Here is a 20,605-nt window from a genome sequence, read left to right as displayed (position 1 = left end):
CAATTCTCTAAACAACTGCATTCAAATATAGAAATTTTTTTTTTTTTTAATTTTTTGTCATTTTTTGATGTTATGATATTGAAGAAATTCAAAAAAATGAAGAAATGTCCCAAGGCTGAAGTTCAAAACTCCATAACTCAAGTTATCTTAATCGGATTTTGAAGTGGCATACCTCTATATGTTTGTGGCGCAATTCTCTAAACAAATGCATTCAAATTTAGAAATTTATTTTTTTTTTAATTTTTTGTCATTTTTTGATGTTATGATGTTGAAGAAATTCAAAAAAATGAAGAAATGTCCCAAGGCTGAAGTTCAAAACTCCATAACTCAAGTTATCTTAATCGGATTTTGAAGTGGCATACCTCTAAATGTTTGTGGCGCAATTCTCTAAACAACTGTATTCAAATTTAGAAATTTATTTTTTTTTTAATTTTTTGTAATTTTTTGATGTTATGATGTTGTATAAATTCAAAAAGTTAAAAAATGTCCCAAGGCTGAAGTTCTATACTCCATAACTCAACTTATCTTAATCCGATTTTTAAGTGGCATACCTATAAATGTTTGTGGTGCAATTCTCTAAACAACTGCATTCAAATATAGAAATTTTTTTTTTTTTTAATTTTTTGTCATTTTTTGATGTTATGATGTTGAAGAAATTCAAAAAAATGAAGAAATGTCCCAAGGCTGAAGTTCAAAACTCCATAACTCAAGTTATCTTAATCGGATTTTGAAGTGGCATACCTCTAAATGTTTGTGGCGCAATTCTCTAAACAACTGCATTCAAATTTAGAAATTTATTTTTTTTTTAATTTTTTGTAATTTTTTGATGTTATGATGTTGTATAAATTCAAAAAGTTAAAAAATGTCCCAAGGCTGAAGTTCTATACTCCATAACTCAACTTATCTTAATCCGATTTTTAAGTGGCATACCTATAAATGTTTGTGGTGCAATTCTCTAAACAACTGCATTCAAATATAGAAATTTTTTTTTTTTTTAATTTTTTGTCATTTTTTGATGTTATGATGTTGGAGAAATTCAAAAAGTTAAAAAATGTCCCAAGTCTGAAGTTCTAAACTCCATAACTCAAGTTATCTTAATCCGATTTTTAAGTGGCATACCTCTAAATGTTTGTGGCGCAATTCTCTAAACAACTGCATTCAAATATAGAAATTTATTTTTTTTTTAATTTTTTGTCATTTTTTGATGTTATGATGTTGAAGAAATTCAAAAAAAGGAAGAAATGTCCCAAGCCTGAAGTTCAAAACTCCATAACTCAAGTTATCTTAATCCGATTTTTAAGTGGCATACCTCTAAATGTTTGTGGTGCAATTCTGTAAACAACTGCATTCAAATATAGAAATTTAATTTTTTTTTAATTTTTTGTCATTTTTTGATGTTATGATGTTGGAGAAATTCAAAAAGTTAAAAAATGTCCCAAGTCTGAAGTTCTAAACTCCATAACTCAAGTTATCTTAATCCGATTTTTAAGTGGCATACCTCTAAATGTTTGTGGTGCAATTCTCTAAACAACTGCATTCAAATATAGAAATTTATTTTTTTGTGGCGCAATTCTCTAAACAACTGCATTCAAATTTAGAAATTTATTTTTTTTTTAATTTTTTGTCATTTTTTGATGTTATGATGTTGGAGAAATTCAAAAAGTTAAAAAATGTCCCAAGTCTGAAGTTCTAAACCCCATAACTCAAGTTATCTTAATACGATTTTTAAGTGGCATACCTCTAAATGTTTGTGGTGCAATTCTCTAAACAACTGCATTCAAATTTAGAAATTTATTTTTTTTTTAATTTTTTGTAATTTTTTGATGTTATGATGTTGTATAAATTCAAAAAGTTAAAAAATGTCCCAAGGCTGAAGTTCTATACTCCATAACTCAACTTATCTTAATCCGATTTTTAAGTGGCATACCTATAAATGTTTGTGGTGCAATTCTCTAAACAACTGCATTCAAATATAGAAATTTATTTTTTTGTGGCGCAATTCTCTAAACAACTGCATTCAAATTTAGAAATTTATTTTTTTTTTAATTTTTTGTCATTTTTTGATGTTATGATGTTGGAGAAATTCAAAAAGTTAAAAAATGTCCCAAGTCTGAAGTTCTAAACCCCATAACTCAAGTTATCTTAATACGATTTTTAAGTGGCATACCTCTAAATGTTTGTGGTGCAATTCTGTAAACAACTGCATTCAAATATAGAAATTTATTTTTTTTTTAATTTTTTGTCATTTTTTGATGTTATGATGTTGGAGAAATTCAAAAAGTTAAAAAATGTCCCAAGTCTGAAGTTCTAAACTCCATAACTCAAGTTATCTTAATCCGATTTTGAAGTGGCATACCTCTAAATGTTTGTGGTGCAATTCTCTAAACAACTGCATTCAAATATAGAAATTAATTTTTTTTTTAATTTTTTGTCATTTTTTGATGTTATGATGTTGAAGAAATTCAAAAAAATGAAGAAATGTCCCAAGGCTGAAGTTCAAAACTCCATAACTCAAGTTATCTTAATCGGATTTTGAAGTGGCATACCTCTAAATGTTTGTGGCGCAATTCTCTAAACAAATGCATTCAAATTTAGAAATTTTTTTTTCTTTTAATTTTTTGTCATTTTTTGATGTTATGATGTTGAAGAAATTCAAAAAAATGAAGAAATGTCCCAAGGCTGAAGTTCAAAACTCCATAACTCAAGTTATCTTAATCGGATTTTGAAGTGGCATACCTCTAAATGTTTGTGGCGCAATTCTCTAAAAAACTGCATTCAAATTTAGAAATTTATTTTTTTTTTAATTTTTTGTCATTTTTTGATGTTATGATGTTGGAGAAATTCAAAAAGTTAAAAAATGTCCCAAGGCTGAAGTTCTATACTCCATAACTCAACTTATCTTAATCGGATTTTGAAGTGGCATACCTCTAAATGTTTGTGGCGCAATTCTCTAAACAAATGCATTCAAATTTAGAAATTTATTTTTTTTTTAATTTTTTGTCATTTTTTGATGTTATGATGTTGGAGAAATTCAAAAAGTTAAAAAATGACCCAAGGCTGAAGTTCAAAACTCCATAACTCAAGTTATCTTAATAGGATTTTGAAGTGGCATACCTCTAAATGTTTGTGGTGCAATTCTCTAAACAACTGCATTCAAATTTAGAAATTTATTTTTTTTTAATTTTTTGTCATTTTTTGATGTTATGATGTTGAAGAAATTCAAAAAAATGAAGAAATGTCCCAAGGCTGAAGTTCAAAACTCCATAACTCGAGTTATCTTAATCGGATTTTGAAGTGGCATACCTCTAAATGTTTGTGGCGCAATTCTCTAAAAAACTGCATTCAAATTTAGAAGTTTATTTTTTTTTTAATTTTTTGTCATTTTTTGATGTTATGATGTTGGAGAAATTCAAAAAGTTAAAAAATGTCCCAAGGCTGAAGTTCTATACTCCATAACTCAACTTATCTTAATCCGATTTTTAAGTGGCATACCTCTAAATGTTTGTGGTGCAATTCTCTAAACAACTGCATTCAAATATAGAAATTTTTTTTTTTTTAATTTTTTGTCATTTTTTGATGTTATGATATTGAAGAAATTCAAAAAAATGAAGAAATGTCCCAAGGCTGAAGTTCAAAACTCCATAACTCAAGTTATCTTAATCGGATTTTGAAGTGGCATACCTCTAAATGTTTGTGGCGCAATTCTCTAAACAAATGCATTCAAATTTAGAAATTTATTTTTTTTTTAATTTTTTGTCATTTTTTGATGTTATGATGTTGAAGAAATTCAAAAAAATGAAGAAATGTCCCAAGGCTGAAGTTCTAAACCCCATAACTCAAGTTATCTTTATCGGATTTTGAAGTGGCATACTTCTAAATGTTTCTGGCGCAATTCTCTAAACAACTGCATTCAAATTTAGAAATTTATTTTTTTTTCAATTTTTTTTCATTTTTTGATGTTATGATGTTGGAGAAATTCAAAAAGTTAAAAAATGACCCAAGGCTGAAGTTCAAAACTCCATAACTCAAGTTATCTTAATGGGATTTTGAAGTGGCATACCTCTAAATGTTTGTGGTGCAATTCTCTAAACAACTGCATTCAAATTTAGAAATTTATTTTTTTTTTAATTTTTTGTCATTTTTTGATGTTATGATGTTGAAGAAATTCAAAAAAATGAAGAAATGTCCCAAGGCTGAAGTTCAAAACTCCATAACTCAATTTATCTTAATCGGATTTTGAAGTGGCATACCTCTAAATGTTTGTGGCGCAATTCTCTAAAAAACTGCATTCAAATTTAGAAATTTATTTTTTTTTTAATTTTTTGTCATTTTTTGATGTTATGATGTTGGAGAAATTCAAAAAGTTAAAAAATGTCCCAAGGCTGAAGTTCTATACTCCATAACTCAACTTATCTTAATCCGATTTTTAAGTGGCATACCTCTAAATGTTTGTGGTGCAATTCTCTAAACAACTGCATTCAAATATAGAATTTTTTTTTTTTTTTAATTTTTTGTCATTTTTTGATGTTATGATGTTGAAGAAATTCAAAAAAATGAAGAAATGTCCCAAGGCTGAAGTTCTAAACCCCATAACTCAAGTTATCTTTATCGGATTTTGAAGTGGCATACTTCTAAATGTTTCTGGCGCAATTCTCTAAACAACTGCATTCAAATTTAGAAATTTATTTTTTTTTCAATTTTTTTTCATTTTTTGATGTTATGATGTTGGAGAAATTCAAAAAGTTAAAAAATGACCCAAGGCTGAAGTTCAAAACTCCATAACTCAAGTTATCTTAATGGGATTTTGAAGTGGCATACCTCTAAATGTTTGTGGTGCAATTCTCTAAACAACTGCATTCAAATTTAGAAATTTATTTTTTTTTTAATTTTTTGTCATTTTTTGATGTTATGATGTTGAAGAAATTCAAAAAAATGAAGAAATGTCCCAAGGCTGAAGTTCAAAACTCCATAACTCAATTTATCTTAATCGGATTTTGAAGTGGCATACCTCTAAATGTTTGTGGCGCAATTCTCTAAAAAACTGCATTCAAATTTAGAAATTTATTTTTTTTTTAATTTTTTGTCATTTTTTGATGTTATGATGTTGGAGAAATTCAAAAAGTTAAAAAATGTCCCAAGGCTGAAGTTCTATACTCCATAACTCAACTTATCTTAATCCGATTTTTAAGTGGCATACCTCTAAATGTTTGTGGTGCAATTCTCTAAACAACTGCATTCAAATATAGAATTTTTTTTTTTTTTTAATTTTTTGTCATTTTTTGATGTTATGATATTGAAGAAATTCAAAAAAATGAAGAAATGTCCCAAGGCTGAAGTTCAAAACTCCATAACTCAAGTTATCTTAATCGGATTTTGAAGTGGCATACCTCTAAATGTTTGTGGCGCAATTCTCTAAAAAACTGCATTCAAATTTAGAAATTTATTTTTTTTTTAATTTTTTGTCATTTTTTGATGTTATGATGTTGGAGAAATTCAAAAAGTTAAAAAATGTCCCAAGGCTGAAGTTCTATACTCCATAACTCAACTTATCTTAATCCGATTTTTAAGTGGCATACCTCTAAATGTTTGTGGTGCAATTCTCTAAACAACTGCATTCAAATATAGAAATTTTTTTTTTTTTTAATTTTTTGTCATTTTTTGATGTTATGATATTGAAGAAATTCAAAAAAATGAAGAAATGTCCCAAGGCTGAAGTTCAAAACTCCATAACTCAAGTTATCTTAATCGGATTTTGAAGTGGCATACCTCTATATGTTTGTGGCGCAATTCTCTAAACAAATGCATTCAAATTTAGAAATTTATTTTTTTTTTAATTTTTTGTCATTTTTTGATGTTATGATGTTGAAGAAATTCAAAAAAATGAAGAAATGTCCCAAGGCTGAAGTTCAAAACTCCATAACTCAAGTTATCTTAATCGGATTTTGAAGTGGCATACCTCTAAATGTTTGTGGCGCAATTCTCTAAACAAATGCATTCAAATTTAGAAATTTATTTTTTTTTTAATTTTTTGTCATTTTTTGATGTTGAAGAAATTCAAAAAAATGAAGAAATGTCCCAAGTCTGAAGTTCTAAACCCCATAACTCAAGTTATCTTTATCGGATTTTGAAGTGGCATACCTCTAAATGTTTGTGGCGCAATTCTCTAAAAAACTGCATTCAAATTTAGAAATTTATTTTTTTTTTAATTTTTTGTCATTTTTTGATGTTATGATGTTGGAGAAATTCAAAAAGTTAAAAAATGTCCCAAGGCTGAAGTTCTATACTCCATAACTCAACTTATCTTAATCCGATTTTTAAGTGGCATACCTCTAAATGTTTGTGGTGCAATTCTCTAAACAACTGCATTCAAATTTAGAAATTTATTTTTTTTTTAATTTTTTGTCATTTTTTGATGTTATGATGTTGAAGAAATTCAAAAAAATGAAGAAATGTCCCAAGGCTGAAGTTCAAAACTCCATAACTCAAGTTATCTTAATCGGATTTTGAAGTGGCATACCTCTAAATGTTTGTGGCGCAATTCTCTAAAAAACTGCATTCAAATTTAGAAATTTATTTTTTTTTTAATTTTTTGTCATTTTTTGATGTTATGATGTTGGAGAAATTCAAAAAGTTAAAAAATGTCCCAAGGCTGAAGTTCTATACTCCATAACTCAACTTATCTTAATCCGATTTTTAAGTGGCATACCTCTAAATGTTTGTGGTGCAATTCTCTAAATGTTTGTGGTGCAATTCTCTAAACAACTGCATTCAAATTTAGAAATTTATTTTTTTTTTAATTTTTTGTCATTTTTTGATGTTATGATGTTGAAGAAATTCAAAAAAATGAAGAAATGTCCCAAGGCTGAAGTTCAAAACTCCATAACTCAATTTATCTTAATCGGATTTTGAAGTGGCATACCTCTAAATGTTTGTGGCGCAATTCTCTAAAAAACTGCATTCAAATTTAGAAATTTAATTTTTTTTTAATTTTTTGTCATTTTTTGATGTTATGATGTTGGAGAAATTCAAAAAGTTAAAAAATGTCCCAAGGCTGAAGTTCTATACTCCATAACTCAACTTATCTTAATCCGATTTTTAAGTGGCATACCTCTAAATGTTTGTGGTGCAATTCTCTAAACAACTGCATTCAAATATAGAAATTTTTTTTTTTTTTAATTTTTTGTCATTTTTTGATGTTATGATATTGAAGAAATTCAAAAAAATGAAGAAATGTCCCAAGTCTGAAGTTCTAAACCCCATAACTCAAGTTATCTTTATCGGATTTTGAAGTGGCATACCTCTAAATGTTTGTGGCGCAATTCTCATTCAAATTTAGAAATTTATTTTTTCTTTAATTTTTTGTCATTTTTTGATGTTATGATGTTGGAGAAATTCAAAAAGTTAAAAAATGTCCCAAGGCTGAAGTTCTATACTCCATAACTCAACTTATCTTAATCCGATTTTTAAGTGGCATACCTCTAAATGTTTGTGGTGCAATTCTCTAAACAACTGCATTCAAATTTAGAAATTTATTTTTTTTTTAATTTTTTGTCATTTTTTGATGTTATGATGTTGAAGAAATTCAAAAAAATGAAGAAATGTCCCAAGGCTGAAGTTCAAAACTCCATAACTCAAGTTATCTTAATCGGATTTTGAAGTGGCATACCTCTAAATGTTTGTGGCGCAATTCTCTAAAAAACTGCATTCAAATTTAGAAATTTATTTTTTTTTTAATTTTTTGTCATTTTTTGATGTTATGATGTTGGAGAAATTCAAAAAGTTAAAAAATGTCCCAAGGCTGAAGTTCTATACTCCATAACTCAACTTATCTTAATCCGATTTTTAAGTGGCATACCTCTAAATGTTTGTGGTGCAATTCTCTAAACAACTGCATTCAAATATAGAAATTTTTTTTTTTTTTAATTTTTTGTCATTTTTTGATGTTATGATATTGAAGAAATTCAAAAAAATGAAGAAATGTCCCAAGGCTGAAGTTCAAAACTCCATAACTCAAGTTATCTTAATCGGATTTTGAAGTGGCATACCTCTAAATGTTTGTGGCGCAATTCTCTAAACAAATGCATTAAAATTTAGAAATTTATTTTTTTTTTAATTTTTTGTCATTTTTTGATGTTGAAGAAATTCAAAAAAATGAAGAAATGTCCCAAGTCTGAAGTTCTAAACCCCATAACTCAAGTTATCTTTATCGGATTTTGAAGTGGCATACTTCTAAATGTTTCTGGCGCAATTCTCTAAACAACTGCATTCAAATTTAGAAATTTATTTTTTTTTCAATTTTTTTTCATTTTTTGATGTTATGATGTTGGAGAAATTCAAAAAGTTAAAAAATGACCCAAGGCTGAAGTTCAAAACTCCATAACTCAAGTTATCTTAATGGGATTTTGAAGTGGCATACCTCTAAATGTTTGTGGTGCAATTCTCTAAACAACTGCATTCAAATTTAGAAATTTATTTTTTTTTTAATTTTTTGTCATTTTTTGATGTTATGATGTTGAAGAAATTCAAAAAAATGAAGAAATGTCCCAAGTCTGAAGTTCTAAACCCCATAACTCAAGTTATCTTAATCGGATTTTGAAGTGGCACACCTCTAAATGTTTCTGTCGCAATTCTGTCGCAAATGTTTCTCTACAAATCTGCATTCAAATTTAGAAATATATTTTTTTTTTCAATTTTGTTGTAGTTTTCTTGATGTGATGATGTTGTAGAAATTCAAAAAGATAAAAAATGTCCCAAGGCTGAAGTTCTATACTCCATAACTTTCTGTCCGTCGGTCCGTATGAAAAGCTAGAATGTTGAGATTAAGTTTGTATCCAAGTTTGTTTTGAAATGTTGCCACACCCACTCGTACGCGCACAAACCGCCCAAAACTGACAGGACAACACTTTTTTTTTTATAGATTTGAAAAATACTTATTGCCACGCCCACACTTTTAAAATTTTTTTACCTTTTTTTTTATTTTATCTTTTTATTTCCAATAACTCAATATTATTCCGATATTCCAGAAAATGTTTGAATTTCTCGTTTGCACTTTCACTAGCTGAGTAACGGGTATCTAATAGTCGGGGAACTCGACTATAGCATTTTATCTTGTTTTTTAATTAGTAACTTATATCCGGTTCTCTTATTTTAAATTCCGTCTGTGTGCAAATACGATAATAGAGCGGTAAATTACATTTAACGTTCGATTCGTTATGGGTTACGATAAAGTAATTACCGGCGAATATGCAAAATTTAAATGTATAGAGGTTTCTGCTTATAAGCCAACCGCGTATATATAAAATGGAAATGTAGATAGCATAACAGATTGGTTTATTTATTTACAATTGTTTGTGAACTACCATGTCCAATCAAAACTTGTATAGTATATAGACCCTTTACTCCATAATGCCAACCTTACTTCTATTTTGTATTCCCAATGATTCGAAAGTATTTAGTTCTTATTCTAGTCCTGGGTTTCCTCGATCTGACCTTCAGTTCATCGGGGTTGTGCGAGGATGGTTTTCTTTTTAACCCCAAAAGGCGAAGATGCGAGCCACAGCCACCTATACAAGCGTCCCCTAATTGCCGACGTACGTAATACATATCCATTTTTGAACATAATACAATGTACTCGTATGTGAACCAAACTCTTTAGCTGGTACGCACTGGATTCCAGAAAAGAAATTTTGTATCAAGTTTCGGCAAGTTATATCTGGATATTACCCTGTAAAACCTGAAGAGTCAACTGAAAACCTGAAGTGCCCTAAAGGATTCGTTTCTATGGGCATTATGTGTGTAAAGGAATTAAACAATAAAAAACCGTCTTCCGTGGAACTCAAGGACGGGCTTGAGCTGGATTTGAACGATGATTTTAAAATTGTCATAAAAGATAAGAAACCTACGACTCCAAAATGATGCATAAATTTCACCATTTACAGTCCATTGAAATAAATACGAAGTGATTGTTGGTCAAAAGCAAGAAAGTGTCAAAAATGTTTGCAAGCTACATGTAAAGCGGAATAAACAGCTCAGGGCGCATTTGTGCGGCGTTTGTCATAATGAACCAAAGCAATCAATGTTAAGCACATTGGTCAATGGAAAAACGATGGAAAACAACTTGTTTACAGGCGGCAGTTTTGCAGAAGAACGAGAAACTATGGCATTTGGTCAACAAATTGAAAGCCTGAAGGAAAGAAAGCCGTGTTTCTGATGTTGTGTTGCTTCACAATAAACTTTTCTGGTATTGATTTTTGCAGTACTATGTATATTTTCGTTTCACTGATTGTCGACGTAAAACACTATTTCGTGTTAACCAAAATTTTCATACGTTACTCGTTTTGCTTTAGAAGTTTAGAACCATTTGAAACATAAATGACCTATCATATACATATAACTACGAATTCTTGGGGGTATGATATGCATTTATTGCACCGGAAATCGCAGTAACAACAGTAGTTATTGCCAATTTTAGGAACCCCCTTCGTTGGCCAGGACTTGCCGTCTCCACGGTGCACTTTGCCGTTGAAATGAGCACATGAGGTGCGAGATTTAGCAGCTAAAGCAGATGCAGATGCGGATGCGGAAAGTCGGATGGTGGAGGACGTGGCATCCGGTGGTGTCGATTGGATGCGGCTGCTTATTTGGCGTGGATTTAGTGGCAATGCCTGATGGCGACTGTCAGCGAGGGAGAAAGGATTTTAGAAATTGAAAGTTGATGTGTGTGCCACTGCACACGTGCGATAAACGTGCAGAAGCACCGCCGAGTGAATGGAATTGTGGGTGCATTTTATGGGCAAAGAGGAAAATGTTAGAACTTTTGTCCCTTTTTCCCTAAGCCAACGCAAATAATGTGATTCCAGCTATACATTTAGCGCTCGTCAAAGGAGCGTTGAAAAGTACTACTAAATTGACATTTGTTTCCTTTTCAGGGCACTCGATGTACCAGCGATTGCTCCATTTTTAGCTTCTGTGCTCACAGGCACAACGCTTTGTTTTGAAAGCCTCATAAATTGCGCATTCGCCATGTTGCACCATCTAGCCGCATGGCTTCTCGCTCCTCAGCACGCATAAATTCAACGGGTGAAATATTTACGAACCGTGAAGCATTGCCGCAAAAAAAAGCAAATGATAAAATGGAACAGCAGTTAACTGAATGCTCCGGAGCACTTTAGACCAGCCGCGTGGTGCACCAGAGGACTGGGAATTTCGAATTGACGCACACCATGCAATGGAATGCAAATTTCTCGCGCTTTCTCTCTGTCCTTTTGGTGGCAAGTTCAATTTGAAAGTCACACCTACACTTGCGCCAAATGTTGATGATGCATTCTCCGCGGATTTCGGGGCGATTTCACTGCGAATTTTCCGCTTCGCCATGTTGCACATTTCCCTCGGGGGTGGGGGTGGGAAAACTCAAATAGTTGTTCGCTTTGACTGTGCCTGCAAACTGTAAGCACTGGCGCAAAGGATAATGCGCTGGAAAATCCCTTTACTGGTCCTCTGACGTCTCAAGTGCCCGGGACTTACCTACACTAGAAATTTACACAGGCCCATCTAGGTCAAGTATTGTCAGAGTCAGCCACATCAACGTCATTGTCATGAAAATTTCTCGTGCTAAAACTGTCACTGAAGCTCATGTCAGTCGCCGGCACAGTGGGCCCAAGAACCTCAAAATTTGTGGGCGGCAGACCAACTGAAAAACGCGCTCTACGACCCATCAGTCAAATGAAAAAGAACTGAGTGCGAATACTTATGTGCCAGCAAGCCACCGAAATGTTTGGAAAATTCAACAGACATTCAAGTATATTTGGACCACCGTTCTTTAAAATGTTCAAATGTCCTTGACGACTGACAGTTCCAGTGGCAGCACCACCGCCGCAGGAAGCCTCTGTTTTCAGGGGAGCAGCTCTCCAGCTCTTGAGGTGGCAAAGAAAATCGTTAAACGTTGGCCATGTGCAGCGAGTGGTTGAGAATGGCTAAGGACTAATGCCAAACTGGCCAGCAAATGAGTGTGATTATGTGATGATGCCATAAGACCAAGTATTTGCATTAGAGAGCTCGAGTATTAAATAAATGTTCATTTAAATCGAGATTTTTACGAAACTATGTCAGCTCTCAAGTCTGGTTAATAATTTAACGGTTAACTAATCCAGTTTTTAGAAACCTACCAATAGCACTGATACTAAATTAAACCAAATCCACTTAAAATATCGATATTTCCATATTTCCTTATAGCGCATGATAAACAAGAGAGTTGCATCTTTATTGTATTTATTTTTATTACTCAATTAAAATTTAGTTGGGACATTCTTTGTTTGTTCGGCTTGTATATGGTTTGCTTTCATATTCTGGTTTCTTCATTTCATTTATCCACATATAATTGGTTTTACCCATTTGCTTTTTAAATGTAATAATTTTATGCAATTTATTTGAATTTGACTTTGATCTCTAATATAATTTCAATTATGTTCATTAGCTTGTTATTAATTCTTTGTAGTTAATTGATTTGAATTTTAAATATTTCTTTATTGGCTTCGCTTGCCACATGGTAACAATTTTCTCAGCTGTGGCCGAAAAAAAATATTTTCCAATTCAACTCGGTCTAGTACCTGTCTTTGCTTTTGTATAGGTATATATATATATGTGTGTATTTCAGTTTCCCTCTTGAGGATCAATTGTTAAGTAGACAAATATTGTAATACACTTGGTAGAAAAACGAAAATTGTGCCACCAGATTAGTTATCTTAGTTATCATGTTCATTGACTTTTCAGTTTATATAGAGCCCGAGGGCTGAAAAATTGTTGAGTTGACGACTCGAAGCTGCTTCATGTTGCTTGGGTACCCCTAATTTGCCTTAAATTGAAACAACATTGAGTTTCTTTGGTTTCTAATTCATATTCATACGCTTGTAGGTACAATTAATTTTTTACTTTTGGCATTGGCCAGACAAAATGGAAATGATTTCCCAAAAATTTGTTCAGCAGTTTCCTTGCATTTGTCTTTTGTTTTGTTTCTTTTGGTTTCTCATTTCCCTACAATAAAGTTTATGGAACATCGTGCCTTTTATTTATTATTTTGTAACATTAGGTTTTTCTTTGACAATTTAACGTTAGTTCACATTATTTTTGTTTATTTTGCTTTAGTTACGGTCTTGGGTTTAATAAGAAAGTCCAAAAACGAAATGTTATTTAATTAAATATAAACTAATACCAATTTATTAAGTTACGACTCTAAAGGTTAGTAATAGAACAAGACAAGCCGCAAAATTGTATCTGTAAGTGTCGCTTTTCGCCGAATCATCATTCGCAAAATGTGGTTTCACTATTAATTTATTAAAGCTTTGCAAACTAAATGTAACTTTGCCCTCGACTTAATTTATTTAATAATTATGAGAATCCTTGGGTTCGCCATTCAGGCTAAAACAAATTCACTAAAAGTTTACAATTGTGTGCCCTCATCTCGATTGGCCTTTTACACATTTACAATTTACCAATATTTTTTTGTTTTTCACTTGCGTAAGCATTAAGTAAGCTTCATCTGTGACTAGCCCATCGAGGGCAATGAAAATTCAACTGGTGAGCTCCTTACTCGGGATTGGCATCCTTGCGGGTCTTGTGGCCCCGGAACGAGGCCTGAATTTTGGTTGCAGCCTTGTTCAGCTCGGGATCGGTTAAATCTATGTCCAACTCCTCGGCCACCTTCTTGGTTATCTCCTGGATGTCCTCGTCCTCGGGCGCATCCTTGTTCACCAGCTTGCGTGCCAAATGACCACGGAAAGTGGACTGAATCTTCAATGCAGCATGGCACAGATCTGCGGAGAAGGGAGACAAAAACGGGTAGTTTGTGTAAATTAGTGTTCTAGTTCCGCTTAAGTGCCCACTTGGCCAACTCCCCGAAAAAAAAAGAAATAACGTAGAAAATAGTTTTAAAACTTGTCTGGTGTTTCTTGGGCAATTGAAACTTTGGATGATACTCAAACATTCGCCTGAATTGCTTGTAAACTTTTTTCAATTAGCTTCGGTCCCTCGGCTTGCTGGCTTCAACTGCGCTTGTATTGTTTATACTATAATTTATTGTTCTAGTTTCCTCCATCACTATTTATTTCTCTATCTGACCACCGCTTCGCATTTTATAGCCCAACACTGACCATAATTTATCCATGGATCCCAGACTGCTTGTAAAAAAGGGAACTAATCGAAATCACGATGCGAATTACTCCCCCAGCGCTCTTCACAGTGTTTAGTACTCCCTTTCTTCGACCACGTTGCCCGGGCTAATCTCATTACGTATACGCAATGTTGGGCGACGGGGGACGCATATTTTCTGCATATATAATCCACATCAACTGCTGAAGAGATGGACGAGTGGATGGACTGACCACAAAATTCAGCTGGCATCTGGCCAGGATGCATGTGGTTGTGGTTAAGTCACGCGTGTCTCTTGCTACGTGCTATTTTAGCTCCGTTTTCCGCCAGAAGAGCTCATTCTAATTAGCCAGTAATTGTGTAAAAGCGTTCAGGAAATACGTGTGCTTGGTACCACAGGAAAAACCATTAAATTATGCACAGCTTTCAGCGAGTTTTGCAAGAACGCGCTTTTTCTATGTTGTCAGTCGCAAGATTACATCATTGCATCTGTCGTTTTTCCACTTTTTGTCATCTTTTCCCATTGCTCTTGTGCATTTATGCAAATTCCGAGAAAATTCTCATTTAAAAATTCGGAATTTTTGTTCAGATTTGCCGCTACAAGACTGCATACATTTAACTTGGCCAATTTCCGCAACAAAATCCGGCATTTTCCTGCGGGCCAAGTTAGCCCCACATGGCCATGCAAATATTTCTAGAGGATAAAATGGCGGGCAAGTGGTTTTGCGTTAATTCGCTAAGCGTAATTGGAGCTAGGCCAAGATAAGCATTTGGCCCACGGACTGGGACCAGCGCAGTCCTGCTCCAAGACTTATGGCATGTAATATTTGATCAAATTACGCACACACGGCGGCTACACAACGTGACCCGGCCGAACGGCACGTTCCATTTGCCACTGCTGCGTTTATGTTTATTTATAAAATATTTAAAAATATCTGCGAGACGTGCAAATGGCTGTATAGCGCCATCAGCCGCGCTCCGACGTTTCAGAGACGCAGGACCTGCAGGTCCTGTGAGTGCCAACTAGTTATCCATTGTAAGCCGAGCTGAGCTGCTCCTGCTGCTTGGTCAGTAATCAACATCAACCTGTTCTGCTAGATTTTACCTGTAACTCTTTTTCACGTATTTTTCCAGCTCTACTGCCTATTTTTCCATCTGCACAATACAAAATATATTTCCTATCGATTGGGTCCGTATGAATCTACAAAAGCTGACCATGCGGATTCTAGTTTCGCTGTGTGTATATATTTACTTCATTAGCTGAGTATACAAACTACTACCAATACAAAGAACCACATGCCTCTGTTCCTCAAAAAAGCTATAAAGTGGTTCGTCTTGCACTGCCAATTACTATAGCATACTCCATGGCTGTTTCTCTTAGTGGGAACTTTTTTGTGAGGGATTTGCACATGTCGCCGGCCATGCAACACATGCTAAAAGCCGATCACGTACACTGCGTGTCCTGTCACAGGACCGCATAAGTCCAAAATCTAAGCTACAGTGTCTGAAAAGTTGTCAGCAGGCCGCATGCATGTTGCTTTTGGTGCCTCTCACTGGTTCGGTTCGCTTTTGCCTTGGTCCTGCTATCTGCTATCTGCTATCTGCTATCTGCTTGATGTCCTGATGTTCCGATGTCCTGCCTGCCGTCGAGGCATACAAATTGAGTTTACTTTCCTTTCTGGCGAAATGTCACTGCTTCTGTGTGGGCCTTGGTAGTAATTCCTGGGGGCGTTGGCTGTAGAAAGGGGGCGGGCCGCACACCTTGCCTGATGTTAGCCAAGGGATTCGGGTTTTTGCATGTCCGGAGCTTCGGGGCAATCGGTCACGTCGCCCTGATTGACTGACTAACACGCCGCTCGGTATTTTAAGAATATTTTTTTTTGCTTTCCCCGGAGTTTGCTTAATTTGCATGCTGGCTCTGGTCTCTTTAACGTTTCCACATTTCCTTCAGTTGCAGGTATTTTAACTTTTATTTCTTTAACCCCATTTCCAGCATCAGTCGAGCGTTAATACCCAAAGGATATGGAATCAATCATAAGCCACACCAACTGCACTTTTCACCCGTCTTTCGGTTTCCCCTTATTGCGAATATTGAGTGGGGACAGCGTGGAAAACCTGCTCCACACGTGTATCACTTTCCCCACTTTTATTTGCATGGCGTGCGGGGGTCTCAACGCTCTTGACCCACATTCTCGCAACAATGCAAATTTATATTAAAACAGAAGAGGGAAAATAATAACAAACGGCTCTATGGCAGATGACAGTGTGCCGGTGTGTGTGAGTTCCATTAGCGAAAGTGCAAATCCGTGACGTGTGCTTAGTAATTGTGTCAGAAATAATAAACAAAAACATACCCAGACACGCACATAATGAGCAGAGGTAGACCCACAAGGTGTTTTCGTGTGGGAAACACCGAATCGGAGACACTCTGCACTCTGCAATCCATAATAATTGGAAGAATATTGCTCGAGCTAAGAAGAGCTTACTATTACCAATACAGTACATATATTTAATCATACCTTGCCAAAGATATGGAGTGGATATTTAAATTCATTGCAAGCGAAGGCAGCCTTCAAAGTGATATTAATTTATGGCTAATATAGCAAAGAAAAAATACAAAATATACGCACAACTCCTCAAACGCGGAAGAACAAATTGAGGTGATCGCCAAAGTTGTAGTAGTTCACAAGCCACTCATTCGCGCCAGTGTCCAAGATCTTCAAGTACGCCCAGGTGCGTATGCAAATCGAGTAGAAATTGGCCAGAGCCAGGAGCTTCATGAGCAGACCGACCACCAATAGGCAGACCGTCCTACCGCTTCTGACACTCCCATCACCCTGGGTCACATAGACAACGCCGAGGCACGTGGTGATGGTGGTGATAGTCCAGCAAAAGACGAAGACTACGATGTAGACTATCGGCAAGATGAGCAGGCGCACTTGCAGCGGCGGTATGACCACTTCAACGTCCAAAATTCGGACTCCAACGAGTCTGCAGTGACAGCAGTAGAACAGATTGCACAGCACCACGAGGATCAGGGTTAGAATGTACACCTCCGCCCACAAATCGTTATTCAAAATCGTCCTGTAGGCGACTTTAAAGCTGCGTGTTCTGGACCAGAATGTTGTCTCCCAGATCTCATGGGGAAACGGCATGATGGCGGCCAAGTGCAGTATACCCCACAGATAGAGTACACTCAAATAAGAGCGGAGCAGCACCATTACACATCGATTGCACTTGTAGACGGTTTGTTGTTCAGGCATCTTGAGCTTACACAGGCTCCTTTTCAGTTATAGCTTGTGGGCTAAAAGTTAAAAGCCAAATGCCAAAGGCACAGACAGTGAAATACTTAGTATTTCCTTCAGGCTTGATTCCTGAAACGATTTCTATATCAGTGAGCACTAGGGATCGAGCATTTTGGTTTGTAATGTTTCATATCAATTCACAGAAGAATAGACTGCACTTGGGCTATGTTTTGAATTTGGTTTTTAAAAGAACCACAAATATTTTACCAGTTGCAGACAGGAAGTAGGAAAGTAGAGGGAAGATTCAGATAACTTGATGCCCCAAATCCTCCAGCAGAAAGTGTGCTGATTGCTGCATTTGTCATTGTCGGAATCCAGTCATAATTACGGCGCTGTCATAAATATACATTTTAATTAGCCAAGCCAGACGGTTGCACTGCGCGACAGGACACCATCGTGCAACATCTGCTGCGAGCTGTGAGTCCAATTTGATTTAAATCATGCGAAATGGCCGTCCGACATGCCACATGCCACACGCGCCGTTCACCTGGCTCGCAGATTCCAGGCCGTTGCCAACTTTTGTGGGCCCTTCGAAAAGGGACAAATTGTGAGAAATGAAGCATGATAATAAGCCGCTAAATGGAATTTTTAAGCCAAGCGTTTTTCGTACGCGGTGGGGAGTGGGCTTTTGCGGTTGCCAAGATTTGTCATTCCATTTTGGCCAGCTACTTTTGCTTCTTGCTGGCCATAAGGACACACAGCCATAAGGACTAAGCCCATTTTTCAATTTCCGCCAGAACAAAGTCTTGTGGTTTGTCCACCGCACTGCTGCCTTCTGTCTTCTCGGTCCTTGCTCATTTCCATGGGGCTGTTATCGAAGCAAATAAATCTTCTGGAAGGACAAACAGTCAACCTTTGAGGAATACTTATTGGTTTTCCTCCGCCTGCTTACATTACTACGCTTTGTGCAAATTGTGCAAAACATCTAGAGCGTTATTCGCAGATGGGATCTTTGCCGGGAAATTCAAACAAAACTTTAATTAATATTAATCCTTTGCGCATAAGCCGATTACGGATTATTAAACAATATGGGGATACCTTGCTGATAAACTCATTAAAACTTTGCCAGAATTCAAGTCAATCCTGCCCATAATTAACTGGATTAGGGGCTTGCCAGGATCTACATATTTAAGGGATTGAAAATTGCGTGGCACAAGTTGGGGCTCCTGAAATATTCATCTATTAATTTGTCTACACTTAAATTTGTGCGCTCATTAATTCTACAACATAAAGCCCAGTGCGAAATTTGCATGACTCGAACAGCAAAGCAAATCGCATTTAAGCAAGCAATTAAATATTAAGCAAGTGAATTTTACGGTAGCCTCAATAAACAAGTTGGATAAAGGTCGTGAGCAAAAAGAAGGTTTCCCACATAGGTGCTAGAATTGCTGAAATATTTAAGGGCACCCACCGACTGCGAACAAGCTAAGCGTTTGGCAGTGGCTAAATAAATACCTGACCTCCACCTGTCACCCGGGAAAGTCCATATATGCAGGCCACCAAGCGGCTTCCTACATTTTCTTGTCTATTTTGGCCTGCTTTGCGGGCCACCTGTGTGTGTATCTATATACACGTACTAAAATATATTTAGATACATATTATGTGTGCGGCATTTCTTGGGGGAAGCAAAAAATCGCCAATTCAGCGGCTGAAACGCTGTTTTTAGCTGGCCTGCTGCTTATTGCGTGTTTCATGTCAATGTTGTCGTTTCTCCTGTTTTTTCTTGCCTCTTTTTTTGTAATTTGTTGCATGTTTTTTGGATCCGCCTTTCTGTTAGCCCGACAACAGGCGGAGCACTTAACATTATACTTAAATGGCTTGGCCTGACATTGTTGGTTTTTTGTGGGTCTCCCGGCGGTGTAAATGGAATTACAAGCTTGCTTAAAACCGAAAATCCAATTAGGAGAACGCGCTGCGCTGCTGTTTTATCGCAGTTGCTGATGTAGTTGATGTTGCTGCTGGGAGAACTAGCAGCCACCTCACGAACAGGTCCTTAAAGATGGCACATCACTCGAGATTACACACAGGATTACGCCGCAAATATAAATACTCGTACTTGTATGTAAGCCATTGCGTTAAAAGTGCGTAAACACCCACACTCTATGTGTTCATCATCATAATGTGTTTGGTTTTCAGTAAACCGCAATTGGCTTTTTCCCCTCCAATTAAGTTTCGTCGAGCAACAGGATACACGTATCGCATATCCCATAAATTAAGCAAACCGAGCCTAATGCTCGTCCACAATTCATCATAATCGAATGGAATCCGCCAGCAATTAACGCAGACAACCATCCGGATGCAGTTCAATTACCATGGTCCTTTGGCACGCATTTTAGACCAGTGTTTTTGGGGGCCGGCATGCTGTGGGTTTGTGGCCATTAGTAATTATTAGGGGGAGCGCGATTATGCAAACAGAGAATCGGGGCCAAACCAGGACGCAGACACAAACAAATTGGTCAGTCAGGCTTCGGGCCAAATAGGTAGGTGACTTACAGCTTATGCAAGTACAGTATATCTACAGATGGCTCCTCGTTGTCTATGCACTTTGTGCACAAAGGCATGGGTTGTAAGTCAAAAACCCAGGCGAAGCCGCAAATGCGAAGTGCACACACGTACAAGAAAATATCCTTAAATGCCTTTCGATAGTCCCTTTGTGTGCGTACGTGCATGTGTGTTGGCCATTGCATTTGCATACCAAATGGGCTAAATCGCAGTTTTGGGCTCAGAAATTGCATTCGCCTGGTCGTGCATATGTGTGTGCCTCAATTTTTTGCTCAGCCCTCTACTAAACAAAAGTTCTTTGTGGTCGTTGTTTTTATTGTTTTACAATTTCGCAGTATGCCAACGGCGAGTTTACAACTAGGCCAACACCATTAGCTTGTCGTTGTTGGCCGCCTGCTAGCGATAACTGTGAATAATGATGAACTGGAACTTCTAACTGGCTTACTTCGGATAAGCCAGGCGTGTCTGATATGCTGGCTAAATGTGGGATAAGGCCATGAAGTGGATCTAGCTATGCAGAACAGAGGCGTTCGGAAAACCTATGGCTCTTTTTTAAATTTAATGCAAATTTCCTTAAACTTAAACATGGGCAGAAACCATATTGAGTTTGTTGAAACCAATAATTCGGCTTGCGCTATATAAATTATGTATCCATA

At 35.7% G+C, this 20,605-nt stretch overlaps 3 protein-coding genes across 4 annotated transcripts in view; 1 reads left to right on the top strand and 2 right to left on the bottom strand.

The window, feature by feature from the left end:
* The first annotated feature begins 9,413 nt into the window (after positions 1-9,413).
* LOC26526006 lies at positions 9,414-9,983 on the top strand. The gene is made up of 2 exons (XM_015157236.2): positions 9,414-9,590; positions 9,656-9,983. Exons 1-2 carry the CDS (start codon positions 9,437-9,439, stop codon positions 9,913-9,915), a joined length of 414 nt encoding a protein of 137 aa, XP_015012722.1. The 5' UTR covers positions 9,414-9,436; the 3' UTR covers positions 9,916-9,983.
* Positions 9,984-12,871: 2,888 nt separating this feature from the next.
* The window catches only part of LOC6548993 (cilia- and flagella-associated protein 91), a 34,598-nt gene continuing 26,864 nt past the window's right edge, over positions 12,872-20,605 (bottom strand). For both annotated transcript variants that reach the window (XM_001975508.3, XM_015156200.2), the window contains exon 3: positions 12,872-13,808. In XM_001975508.3, coding sequence (XP_001975544.1) covers positions 13,582-13,808 — 227 coding nt within the window. In that variant the 3' untranslated portion in view covers positions 12,872-13,581. The remainder of the gene's footprint in view (positions 13,809-20,605) is intronic.
* On the bottom strand, positions 16,768-17,531 carry LOC26526164. Its single transcript, XM_015157268.2, has one exon. The coding sequence runs from the start codon at positions 17,403-17,405 to the stop codon at positions 16,779-16,781; it is 627 nt and encodes a 208-aa protein (XP_015012754.1). The 5' UTR covers positions 17,406-17,531; the 3' UTR covers positions 16,768-16,778.

This window comes from Drosophila erecta, unplaced genomic scaffold (genome assembly GCF_003286155.1).
Source record: "Drosophila erecta strain 14021-0224.00,06,07 unplaced genomic scaffold, DereRS2 tig00000092-arrow-pilon, whole genome shotgun sequence".
In the NCBI taxonomy this organism is placed as follows: Eukaryota; Metazoa; Arthropoda; class Insecta; order Diptera; family Drosophilidae; genus Drosophila; species Drosophila erecta.
Note: the sequence above shows the minus strand (reverse complement) of the source record. Positions and strands in the feature narration are given on the sequence as shown.